This window comes from Pristiophorus japonicus, chromosome 5, assembly GCF_044704955.1.
Source record: "Pristiophorus japonicus isolate sPriJap1 chromosome 5, sPriJap1.hap1, whole genome shotgun sequence".
Lineage (NCBI taxonomy): Eukaryota > Metazoa > Chordata > Chondrichthyes > Pristiophoridae > Pristiophorus > Pristiophorus japonicus.
The window spans coordinates 108,182,825-108,196,509 of record NC_091981.1 but is presented as its reverse complement, the minus strand read 5'-3'; the positions used below and the strand labels follow the sequence as shown (position 1 = coordinate 108,196,509).

At 42.8% G+C, this 13,685-nt stretch overlaps 1 protein-coding gene across 2 annotated transcripts in view; it reads left to right on the top strand.

The window, feature by feature from the left end:
- Positions 1-5,100, top strand: part of LOC139263875 (secernin-1-like) — a 209,372-nt gene extending 204,272 nt beyond the window's left edge. For both annotated transcript variants that reach the window (XM_070879943.1, XM_070879942.1), the window contains exons 8-9: positions 3,016-3,175; positions 4,370-5,100. In XM_070879943.1, coding sequence (XP_070736044.1) covers positions 3,016-3,174 — 159 coding nt within the window. In that variant the 3' untranslated portion in view covers position 3,175; positions 4,370-5,100. The remainder of the gene's footprint in view (positions 1-3,015; positions 3,176-4,369) is intronic.
- The last annotated feature ends 8,585 nt before the right edge of the window (positions 5,101-13,685 follow it).

Here is a 13,685-nt window from a genome sequence, read left to right as displayed (position 1 = left end):
GTCGGGCCACAGCAGCTGGCGTGTACGTTCTGCCCTGTACATTTCTGCTCAAAACCGACGTTACTTTATGCACAGTACTGGCCGAAACTACTTTGTTGTGCGAAATCTGCTTGGTGTTATCGCTGGTGGACATAAATGCCTGGGCTATCATTATGGCTTTATTCAGATTCGGAGTTTCTACAGTCAACAGTTTGCGAAGGATTGTCTCATGTCCGATGCCCAGTACAAAAAAGTCTCTGAGCATTTGTTCTAAGAATCCCTCAAACTCTCAATGTCCTGCGAGGCGCCTTAGTTCGGCGACATAGCTCGTCACTTCCTGGCCCTCTGATTGTTGACACGTGTAGAACCGATATCTCGCCATCAAAACTTAGGATTTAGGTGCTCACGGACCAGCGTACACAATTCTTCATAGGATTTCTCTCTTGGTTTTGCCGGGACCAGGAGATTCTTCATGAGGCCATAGGTTGTTGCCCCACAGACAGTTAGGAGGATCGCCCTTCGTTTGGTGGTGTTCTCGTCCCTTTCCAGCTCGCTGGCCACAAAGTATTGGTCGAGTCTCTGCACGAAGGCCTCTCGATCATCCCCTTCTGAGAACTTCTCCAGAACGCCGACTGTTCTTTGCATTTTCGCGCGGTTATTCATTACCTCATCGCCAATTGTTATACTCATAATAAATGGTGAGACTGAATACTGTGTGTAATGAGCAAGTGTGACCTTAGCTCCTTTTATTAAGGTTCCAGAGAGCAGGTACCTCGTGGGTGACCTGCTTATATACTGTGCTCCCAAGGGCTGCTGGGATTCCTTGGGACTCCAACAGGTGGGCCCTCTGGTGGTCAGGTGTAATGCAAGTTACAAAGGGTTACATATATAACAATAACATTGGGCAATTTCTTTCTCCTTTCACTAACCCAGTGGCATGAAGGTCACTTGAACTATCCTTAACCATTACCTACCTCCACTGAGATCAGCTAAACTTAGCACACACAAAATCTGGGACCTCCCCTGGTTTGTCGATAAACTCATTGAACCATCAAGGGATCTTTCATACAACCTTACAGTAGATAGTACTTGGAAATACCTTTTGGAAGCAAGAATAGGGAAAGAAAATGCACATTAAATGGTAAGATTTTGAATTAAAATAGAGGAACAGAGATATGACAATACAGGTGCAGTGCAAGTAAATAAGGCTGTAAAAATACAATGGAATCCTAGGTTTTGTTCCTAAAGGCATGTGATTACAAAAGCGAGGAGGCAATGTTGATTTGTTTTTTAACAAGACCTTAGCTAAACCACAGTTGGAGTATTGTGTAGGATTTTGGGCACCCAATTATAAGAAGGATATAAAAGCAATGGAAAAAGTATAGCATGAGTTCATTAGAATGTTACCAGGATTGAGAGGTTATAGTTATGAAAAGAGAGTGGAGAGTTGGGGCTTTTTCACTGGAGCTGAGAAGGTTATACACAGAGATCCTCCAGCTTCGGTCGCCTGAGGAAGAGAGTGTTTGAAAACCAGGACCTCCAATCTGGCACCAAGCTTATGGTCTACGTCATTATCATTGGCAGTCCCTCAAAAACGAGGAATACTTGCTTCGTCTCAGTAAGTTCTCAGGTGGCTGAATAGTCCAATGCGGGAATTACAGTCTCTAACAGGTGGGGCAGACAGTGGTTGAAGGAAAGGGTGGGTGGGGAGCCTAGTTTGCCGTACGCTCCTTCAGCTGTCTGCGCTTGATTTTTGCATGCTCTAGGTGCTCAGCACCCTCCCGGATGTGCTTCCTCCACTTGGACGGTCTTCGCCAGGGATTCCCAGGTGCCGGTGAGGATGTTGCACTTTATCAAGGAGGCTTTGAGGGTGTCCTTGAAACGTTTCCTCTGCCCACCTGCGACTCGCTTGTCGTGTAGGAGTTCCGAGTAGAGCGCTTGCTTAGGGAGTCTTATGTCGGGCATGCAGATGATGTGGCCCGCCCAACAGAGCTGGTCAAGTGTGGTCAGTGCTTCGCTGCTGGGGATGTTGGTCTGAGCAAGAACACTGACGTTTGTGCATCCATCCTCCCAGTGGATAGTAGTAGTGATACCTGCCCTCCTATATGGCTCGGAGACGTGGAATATATACAACAGACACTGCAAAGCGCTGGAGAAGTACCACCAGCGCTGCCTCCGCAAGATTCTGCAAATCCACTGGGAGGACAGACGTACCAACGTCCGTATTCTTGCTCAGGCCATGATGATGATGAGGGTCACCCTGATAGAGATCTTCAAGTTTATGATGGGTTCTGATAGGGTAAACAATGATAGATTGTTTGCACTGGTCAGCAAGACGGTTATAATAGGACCCAAATATAAGAAAATTACGTATTGCATAGAATGTACTGCACAGAAATAAGCAATTTGGCCCAACTGATCTGTGCCGGTGTTTATGCTCCTCTCATCCTACTTCAACTAACCCTATCAGCATGTTCTTTTATTCATTTCTGTCTCATGTGTTTATCTAGATTTCCCTTAAATGCATCTATACTATTCGCCTCAAACCACTCCATGTGGTAGCAGGTTCCACACTCTCTGGATAAAAAATGTTTCTCAATTTCCTATTTAATTCCCTATTGGATTTATTGGTGACAGTCATATATTTATGACCCTGACAGAATGGCTCTTGTTGAGAAAACTACTGGTGCAGACTGGATGGGCTGATGTCTTGTTTCTGTACTGGAACATTCATGATTCCAACAAAATCAAAAGAAGAGATTCATAAACATTTTTGCACCAATTACTGACTGTGGATAACAACTGTTTATAGAATGGAAAAATTAGCATTTTATCCTGTGAAGAAGCAAATGTTGTTGCTCCAGCTCATTAGGTTACATAATTTTTGTAATTCTGATTTGCAACAGCCTAATGTGGATTCAAAATATTGTAAAATATAGCGTGTTTCACTTTGGTTTAGTGACAACTGTAGATTCTGTTCATATTGAATAAACATTATTAAATACACATTTTGAAAATTACCATTTGTGTCTATAGGAGCCTGGGCAGAAGCTTTGGCAAATCATGCTGGATCTGGAAAAACAAGGTCTGGAAGCCATGCAGGATATCTTGAAGTGTGAAGGGCCCGTCAATCCTTTAGAAGTAGCGGACCTCTTCTATGATTGTGTCGACACTGAAATAAAATTCTACATGTGACGTATGTGCAAGTTTCTTGTTTTATGCTGACAAGCAATAATTAGTTATTGGAATAAGACACCAAATATATTGCTTCGATAGTAATTTTTAGAAATGCGTATAGCTAAAGCTAACAAGCACAATACTAAAGCATCTTTTGCATATAACTAAGTGGCTAATCGGAGAGGAAGCAAGAACTGTAAAAGTGGTGTAGCTAGATAAAACTGTTGAACTATTAAATGTTTTCTAGAAGTGTTTATCCAGCAGGATAATATAGTAACATGTTCATCAAATTCTGTAATATGTCTTGTATCCTAGAGATTTTTGAAGTCAGCATGAAAAAGGTATTTGCTCTTTTAGGGGAACTTTAGACAAACAAATTCCTGGGCATTTGGGCTTTACTTTTCTCCTAATTTAGTTAAATCGGCTGTGAGCAAACACAATTTATTTTTTCAGGCTAAAAATAAAACAATGCTAGTAATCAGAAAACTAAATATAATTGGGTTTACTCATTAAAAACTACTTTATTTTTTCATTCCAAAGTTCTTCAAATAATGCTTACAACTGTTTCTGCAAAGTATAATGCTAAAAGGCGTTGGAATGCATCAGTAGCTGCATCGCCAGCACCTTATTCTCTCATGAAGCTTTATACAGTTGTCTGATTTGATGGGGAGAACTGAAGGTGTGCTATATCAAAGCTGTCTATTTGTACACAGAATGAAGGACTACCACACCAATCATGGACAATGTTCGTGGGCATCACACCAGGACTCCAGTATGGTGCTCTTGAGGTTTCCAAATGTTATCACTGTTGACTCTTTTTAAATTCAACATTCAGGGATAATTTGCAGGTTTTATCATGTTTGGCCCTAAAACCAAAAGTTTAAAACATATGTAACACAAAATAAGGTAAACTCACATTACTTCAAAACATGCCAAGAAAGTATGACCATGAGGCAAAAATGGTAATTAGTGAAAAGTAAATTTACAACAGGTTTAAGGAAAAAGTCTCCATCATTATCTATTGCATCAGTCTACTGCAAGAGTGACAAACGTTTAGATAAATATAACGAGCAAGATACCCGACCAAAAATACTGTGGTTGCTCAAAACACAATTGGAATCTATCATTGGAGGGATAAGCCTCAATAGGCTAAGTGGACTTTTCTAAACACTAACTTTTGTTATGGACTTAAATGTTTTTCTTTCTTTTGCAGCTGGTAGCAGGCCTTTGCAGGGCTCTCTGGAAAACGAGGATGAGAGAGTTCTTTATTCAAGTATCTACAAAAGATTGTCTCTTCAACTGAAGTACAAAAGAGAAAATTTACTCATCCTTCATTGGTCTCCTTTACCAGATATCTCAACTACTCACTGAAGTGAAATCTTCATACATCCAATCGTGCATTGTCTAACTTTAGTGTCTAGTGGTAGGAGACAGCCAGTGTTTGGTTGTTAAGTGTACGCATGCAGGTTGATATAAAGCAGGATGTTTTAAATGCTTTGTTTGTGATGGTAGCATTTACATTCTTCAGGATCATTCATTGAGTTAATAATAATAACCAGATGACAAACTAAGGAGAAACATGTCACAATCTGCACTGAGCCATGATTGGTGCCCTTTGTATGGTATTTTTCTATTGTGTGATAAATCTTGTTTGACCTTCACTCTGTCCATGGTTAACATACAGGTTATGATTTGATGTGCTATAATATATACTGTATGTGGAATTTCTTATAATTTACTACAATTAATAGCATTACAGTTGCGTCTGATGTCCCTCAGTAAATGCCAGCTTGCCACAGCAGTAGGACTAAAAAATTCCTTTAATATGAACCAAAATCTCCAGAACTTTGAGGGGGGGGGGGGAAATCAATAAAAAATTATAATTTTTTTTTAAAGTTCCATACATCGTATATATTGAATAACAGAGTGAGTTTAAAGGCTGTAGCTGGATCTCGGTTTCAGTTGCATTTGTAAATTGTTCAAACTTTGCTCCTGCAATTTATATCATCTAAATTCTTCAAAGAATTTTAAGCTCTTAAGTATCACTTTCAAGTATTCTTGATTCTTTAATACCATTTCCAAGAAAGATGCAGTTGGTATATTTTCTGGTTTATGAAATGCTTTTCCTAAATTGCAACTATGTGCTTGTAACAAAGAGCAGGTTCTTCTATACAGAAATAAGTAGGACATTCAGTTTTATTTTGTCATTGATTAGCACTGATGGTTATTTGCATATCTCACTGCATGGTGGATCTTTGTGCTGGGTTTTGTTTTATAATGTATAGTTGATTCTAATATAAGACTTATTTTGTATTTAACTTTTTGCTTCCGTTCAAAAAGTTTATATTTAGTTCCTTATTTTGCTTAAGAACAAAAACTCAAGTCACCTATCTCAGCTAAAGATTTGGGCAGAATTCTCTCTTCTTCATAATGCATGATGTATGATGATGTTGAATGGTCAATTGGTGTCATGTAATTACGTGTCTCTACCATAGTTATTTAAAAGTTAATAAATCTTAATTAAACAACCATTGGTTGTTCAAACAGTCATTACAAAAGTTATCTGCTATTTTTGAATCCAAGCAATCCCAAGTTACACTGTTTCAATAACTTGAGCATCTTATGACTTGAATCCTGTAATAGCCCATGATGATTTTGTTGATTACTGATTTGTAAGTTTATTCTGGCTTAATCATGAACTAAAATCTGTATATATTGACTAAATTTACATAAGAGCAAATGGGCAATACTAACAGGGCAATAATTGACTCTCAACACCGGCCCTTTTACAGTAGCAGATTACAATTCAAGTTACTTATTAAACCACTTGATCAGTATCTGTTTGATATTGCATAAGTCGGGAGGCTGCACTACACGTTACCTATTGTGTACCATATGTTGCGATGTGAGTCCTGTAGTTCTCCTAATCAGCAGCTGCATTTGTGGATATCACTAAAGACTAGGCATTGTATGGCACATTGAAGTGCGCCATTTGGACATTGCAGTGATATTGGTTTTATTTCTATTTTATTTTGTTAGTTCTGGTCTGACAATTCCTTTATTAACTATTGGAGTCTGTCATGACAGTGGAAATTTTAGGATATCTCTAGGACTGATGTCAGTCATTTTCTCCTCAATTTGCAACCATGTTATAGATTTGGTCTGTTTTTCCTCCAGCAGAATAGTGATGTACAGAGAATAATGATGCTATAATAAACTAATCAGGAGCTCAATGTGTCGAATTGTACCTGTGTATTCATACATCCTGGGTCAATGGACAGTGGAAGGTTACATTAAGTTGTAATATTTTTATTTTTGTTCATTATGAATTTCTGTACAATTGTATTCCAAAACTAGCTACCAAATCCATATACAACAAATTCAGGATTATCTCAGACACCTTAGGAGTTCACATTTGAACTGCATACACAAACTTTGGTGGTGAGAAAACATTGCCGGCATTTATTGTACAAAATAACAACTTGTATTTATATAGCGCCTTTAACTTATCCCAAGGTGCTTCACAGGAGCGGTATAAAACAAAATTTGACACTGAGCCACATAAGGAGATATTGAGGTCTATGATTAGAAGCTTGGTCAAAGAGGTAGGTTTTAAGAGGGGTCTTTAAAGAAGGAAAGAGAGGCAGAAAGGTTTAGGGAATTCCAGAGCTTAGTGCCTTGGCAGCTGAAGGCATGGCCACCAGTGGTGGAACGATTGAAATTGGAGATACATAAGAAGCATGCAGATATCTGAGGTGGTGGGCAGAAGCGGGGAGGGCTGTAGGAGATTAGAGATGGGGAGGGATTTGAAAACAAGGATGAGAATTAAGATTGAGGCGTTGCTTAACTGGGAGCCAATATTGGTCAGCGAGCACAGGGGTGATGGGTGAATGGGACTTGTGCGAGTTAGGACACCGGCAGCCGAGTTATGGATGACCAAGTTTATGTAGTGTAAAATGCGAGAGGCCAGCCAGGTCTGTGTTGGAATAGTCAAGTCTCGAGGTAACAAAAGCATGGATGAAGATTTAAACAGCAGATGAGCTGAGGCAGGAGCCGAGATGGGCGATGTTACGGAGCTAGTAATAGGCGGTCTTAGTTATGCCACAAAGATGTGGTCAGAAACTCATCTGAGTCAAATATGACACCAAGGTTGCGAACAGTCTGATTCAGCCTCAGACAGTTGCCAGAGGGGTGGAATCGGTGGCCACTAGATGGAGTTTGTGGCAGGGACCACAGATGACAAACCCAATAATATTACACACTGGGCATACAATTTCTCTGAACTTGTTGGATAAACTTCATAGTCATTTGTAAACTTATTGAGAAATTTGCATGCTCCTTTTTATCACGTTTTACTGCTTTAAAAACAAAATATGCCATTTCGCCACAGAACACCACTCCAGCTTTCACCAATGAGGGGCTCAGTATCTCTGGAGGATCACTCTTGGGGATGAAAAACATAAACAAGGTTAATAGTGCAACAGTCTGTGGCTTAAATGACCTGCTGTGCACTGCACCATGGACAGTTTGGATGCAGGTTCCTACTTTTAGATTTCCCATGTAAATGCACCAATCTTAGCTCTGCTGTCATAGGGAAATGGTGTGCCAATCTCAGCACTACTGCCATAGGGAAATATCAAACCAAACTCAGCACACTGTTTGTCGAGGAACACCAAGTGGAAATACGCAGCTTCACCACAAGAACAGGGAAAAGCTTGGAAAGTAACCCCAGGCTGCTTTTGTGTACCATCTAGTGGCAAGTCATAGAAAGTGAAAGAGGTGTCTAGGAGAAAAAAGTTTTAGACTCCTGGATTTTAGGTTGTCTAACACCTCAATTAGCGGCCAAAGGGCGTTAATGTGAGCGCAAGAGGTTATCGACTGGGAACGCTGCGTTTATCACCCAACCGAAAATTCAAGAGGCTCACTAGGGGCGCAAACCAGTAGCGCCTGGCTGCTGACTCTTTTGCGCCCTGGTCAGTAAATTAGGTGCAGCTGCCTTATTTAGCGGCCGCCAAGAACAACGTCTGGAAAAGCAGCCGGTACCGGTTTGCAGAGTTGTTAACTGGTGGCTACTTAAAGGGATGAGGAAGTGCTTCCATTGGAGGTCACAGTCAGTGTAACGTTTACACACAGCACGATGGTAAGCCTCCGAGTTTGCAGCGGCAGACCAACATACCAGTTCAGCATGAGAGAAACTTATTTCTAAAACTTTAAGGGGGCATTACTAGTTTGACAGCATTGCATTCTACATGCTCTAGCAAGGTGTTGTGAAGAGAGAAGGGCTGTTGGCCATGGAGGAGAGCCCCTAGATGTTGGGGCAGGAGGCCATACCCCCACAGCTTTACCAGCGGCAATGCTCATACCTGGAACTATCCGAGGAGCAATGTGTCAGAGGCTGCACTTCCGAAAGGAGGTCGTTACAGAGATATACCATCTCCTGCAGACAGAGCTGCAGCCTCACATTAACACCAGGAGCCTCCGGCTCCTTCCAGGCTGCATCAGGGAACATATGCAGCATCTCACAATTTGCAGCACATCGCTGATACTGCTATATCACACAGGCTCTGTACACCCGTCGAATGGATTTCATTACCTTCCCGATGACCAGGGAGAAACAGGATGAGCGCACGTGGGTTTGCCAGAATAGCGGGCTTTCCCGAGGGTGCAAGGGGCAATTGACTGCACGCACGTGGCCTTGTGAGCACCATTCCAGAATGCAGAGGTATTCAGCACCGCCTGAGAACGGGCGGCAGCAGTGCCGGATGGCTGGGAGGCAGACCGCGGCAGGTGCAAAGGCAGAATGGTAGTGTCGGGAGACGGAATGATGTCCCAGACATCACGTTCCATCTCAACCGACGGCCTGCCACTCCCCCGGGGCAGAGCCTCAGTATCCGGAGCAATCTGGTGGAACACCGATTGCTGGCCTACTTTGGCACCATTACCTCTCGGTTAGACTGATGGGCTCCAGACACGAAGGCAGCAGTCAGTGCTTGCATGGCATCAATTTGATCCTGCATCAGAGCAGACAGCACATTAATGCCAGCATGCACTGATGACATGGCAGAATGCAGGTGTTGCGTGGTCTCTGCCTGCCGCTCAATGGCTATTGCCACGTCAGCCCTGGCCCACGCCATCATGTCTTGGACCTCATGGTCACTTGTGGCATTGAGCATCCGTTGTAATCGACCAAGGATGGGCTCGATGGGCCCCGAACGGCAAATGCCAAGGTTGAGGTGGCCTCCGCCACATTCAACGCAAGTGCATCGACGGTTGGCGGGATCCTCGCTAATGTACCCATGAGCTCGCAGTGCATCTGCATCGACTCCTGAGACATAGCTTCCAAGTCCAGGTTCTCACTGTCTGTCTGTGAGCAGGACTCATGGGCCAACTTGCACTCCGGAGCTGGCCCCCGAGCTTCCCCTCTCACTGGGCTGCAGACCACTGGGGCCAAGAGCCTCCGGTTCAGCCAACCCCGGGAAGAAGGCCTCTTCCACCAAGGTGCTCTCCCCATTCGATTCAAATGCGACATCTCACCTTGTCGGCTGATGGGCAGGCTGGCGCTCTTCTGGCTCATCATCTGTAAGCACAAAGCAACAGAAGTGCAGTTATCAGCTGGGGAGGGGGCATCGTTATTTTGGATGCAACATCTTGCAAGGCATGTAGCCTCGAGGCTAAGGGGTCTCACACAAAATGGTGATCTCATTCACGTACCATTGTTATCGCGCGGGGGCTCTACCTCCCCGTCCTCTATCACCACAACTGCAGTGCCCATGAGGGCGGACACTCGCTCCTCATCGGTCAGGTCCTGGAGATAGGGCTGGCCCTCTCCCCGATGATGCAGCTTGCGCATATTGTGCGCGAGTATGACCTGCAGTGACAAAAGCAAAAAGTTGTTAGTGGCTGTGTAGGTGCTGGTGTGCCACATGTCTCTGCAGTAGGGTACTCGCAAGTAATATGGTGAAGTGTGCATATCTGCATTTCATGCTGCGTGGCATCGCACAGTGGATGTGTGAACCTTGGGTCTGGGGCACAAGTAACTACCAGTATGTATGAGGCTCAGGACTGGGACCGCATATGAAGAGTTGAAAGGTGCTGGGAGGTGGACTCAGGATGAGTAAGGAATTGAAGGTGAGAAATGTTTGGATGGGCAGCAATGGAGAGGTCTCAGGCTGCCTTCAGCAAGGAGGAGGGCGCAAACTTTTTCAAGGCACTAAAATTACCGCTCCATCTGGGTTACGTGACCGAATTTCTTCCCCCTTAAGTTGTAAAGTACAGATTTTTTTAAAAATAGATCCACTTTGATGGAAAATCGTTCAGCTGCATCACTTGAAATGAGCCATAATTTTGTTTTGGGATTTCTTCTAAGATTTGTTCGCCTGACATCAGTAATAGACCTGTGCAACGAGTGCCTTTTTTACTCTGTGGGAAATCAGCATTTTTAAATGCTCAGCTGGAGCCCTCAGCTGTCTAGTTATCGAATCATGTTGAATCAAGGTACATGTTCACAAGGCTAGTCACGTTATTTATGCTGCATTAGGTCAGGAGGCTCATTTTTTGACAAAGATCACTATTTTCACAATTACTGATTTTCAATTTTTAAATCAAATCTCTACTTTTCTATGTTTGTGCAACGTGAATATATAGTTGAGATAAAAAAATAAATCTGTAAAATGGAATTTTGCTTAAAATAATGGCCCTGAAATTGCGGTGCTTTATGTCTTTGAAATCCTCCGCAGGTTCAGGAATTCCGTATTCATTTGTACATGCGTGAAATCCAGAACTTGCAGCCTGCCGATGTATGCATTGACAGGCCATCCGCGCGGGCCATGAGAAAGCAATTGCTGGTGCAGGTTTAGGCTATTTGGCCAGCGATTGTGCATGGAAGTCTTATGGTTGATGCAAGCAAGTGCAGGGCCTGTTTGCATCAACGTAAGGGGATACCTAAGCCATTAATTAATTATGCACACACTATATGAAACGCAAATATTGGCCCAGTTTACAGTTTTAGTGATGTATAAAATTATCAAAAAATTAATTTTTTTAGTGAAGGTGGAATGAAGATAATTACAAATAAAATTCAATTTCTGTAAATTGTATAATTATTAGATTTTGGGATTCCTTTGCATATCATTAAGGGATTCCCTTTGGAAATGATTAAAATGAAATTCTGCTTATTGATTGGAGGACCAGGCCCATGTGATCCAGGTACACTTCTGCACCGCCTGTGTCCCTGGGATCCGTGGGTCATTATGCTGCCCTCCGCCTCAAGGCCTCTGGAGGTACTCTAGAGGGACGTCTCCAACTGCAATTTCTAGCCTATTGCTTTATTGCCACAATACAAGATTTATCTTGCTAATTTATTTTTTAGAAAGTACAGGTTGAACCTCCCTTATCTGGAACCACCCCTCGTCCGGAACCATTCCTGGCCACCGGGTGGCGCACGCACAGAACTCTGACATGAACAAATTGAAGTCCTTCCTCGCTGCTGATTCCCGCAATCGCTGGCCTGACCTCGTGATCCACCACTCCCCCCGCCCCCCCACCCCACTCCCATGATCTCTCTACCGCACTCCCAGCCCCAAGCCAGCCAGCCCCGATATCCCCTTGCTCAGTACCTGTACCATCCAATTTAACGTGACCATCCCTCGTCCAGAAAAAAACCTTTATCTGGAACAAACCAAGTCTGGAGGGTTCCGGAAAAGAGAGGTTCAACCTGTACTGTGATTAAATGAATAATACCATATCAACAAACTACCAATGTAAATTTGTGAACAAAAAAAAAAGACTTGCTTATTCATTTACATCTGAACTAAGAGTACTTTTATGGTGAAAGCATTGATAAATAATGTACTGCTCATATAACTAATTACCTTTCGGTAGCTGTACTTGTAGGGATTAGAACGATTTTCTCAGTACAATTGAAATCCTACTTCATATTGAAATTTGTAAATATGGGCTTCCCTGACCGGAATAGTCATTTAGTCTGAGCTGCATTATGTACAGAAGAGATACCCTTAGAAGTCCCTTTCCATTGCATTTAAGCATTGTACCAGGCAAGCAAATCAATGGGCTGGTGATTAATATGTTCATGACCAAATTCTCAAGATGAACTGTTTCACCAACCTAATTTATCAATTAGTTCGATTCGCCTCATGCATTATAGTCATCCGTTCTAGTTGATAATTGAGCTATATTCCAATGTTACAAAGTTGTACTAATACACGTCTTGTGAAAACAAAATTATTTTCATTGTAACTTATAAAACTATTAAAAAGAACAAAGTTAACTTTAATATTGAAATAAAAACATGGACATTCTGAAGGTGGCGGGTGAATAGCCAGTTGTCGTGGTGCATATAGGTACCAATGATGTAGGTAAAAAGCGGGATGAGGTCCTACAAGCTGAATTTAGGGAGCTAGGAGTTAAATTTAAAAAGTAGGACCTCAAAGATAGTAATCTCAGGATTGCTACCAGTGCCACGTGCTAGTCAGAGTAGGAATCGCAGGATAGCTCAGATGAATACGTGGCTTGAGTGGTGCAAGAGGGAGGGATTCAAATTCTGGGACATTGGAACCGGTTCTGAGGGAGGTGCGACTAGTACAAACCAGACGGTCTGCACCTTTGCAGGACCGGAACCAATGTCCTCGGGGAGTGTTTGCTAGTGCTGTTGGGGGGGGGGGGGTTTAAATAATATGGCAGGGGGATGGGAACCTATGCAGGGAGACAGAGAGGGGGTCAGAAGCAAAAGATAGAAAGGAGAATAGTAAAAGTGGAGGGCAGAGAAACCCAAGGCAAAATCAAAAAGGGCCACATTACAGCAAAATTCTAAAGGGACAATGAGTGTTAAAAAGACAAGCCTGAAGGCTCTGTGCCTCAATGCGAGGAGTATTCATAATGAGGTGGATGAATTAACTGTGCAGGCAGCTATTAACGATTATGATATAATTGGGATTACGGAGACATGGCTCCAGGTTGACCAAGGCTGGGAACTCAACATCCAGGGGTATTCTACATTCAGGAAGGATAGACAGAAAGGAAAAGGAGGTGGGGTAGCGTTGCTGGTTAAAGAGGAAATTAACGCAATAGTAAGAAAGGACATTAGCTTGGATGTTGTGGAATCTGTATGGGTAGCGCTGCGGAATATCAAAGGGCAGAAAACGCTAGCGGGAGTTGTGTACAGACCACCAAACAGTAGTGAGGTTGGGGATCGCATCAAACAAGAAATTAGGGATGCGTGCAATAAAGGTACAGCAGTTATCATGGGCGACTTTAATCTACATATAGATTGGGTTAACCAAGTTGGTAGCAATGCAGTGGAGGAGGATTTCCTGGAGTGTTTTAGGGATGGCTTTCTGGACCAATATGTCGAGGAACCAACCAGAGAGCTGGCCATCCTAGACTGGATGTTGTGTAATGAGAGAGGACTAATTAGCAATCTTGTTGTGCGAGGCCCTCTGGAGAAGAGTGACCATAATATGGTAGAATTCTTTATTAAGATGGAGAGTGACGGTGTTAATTCAGAGACTAGG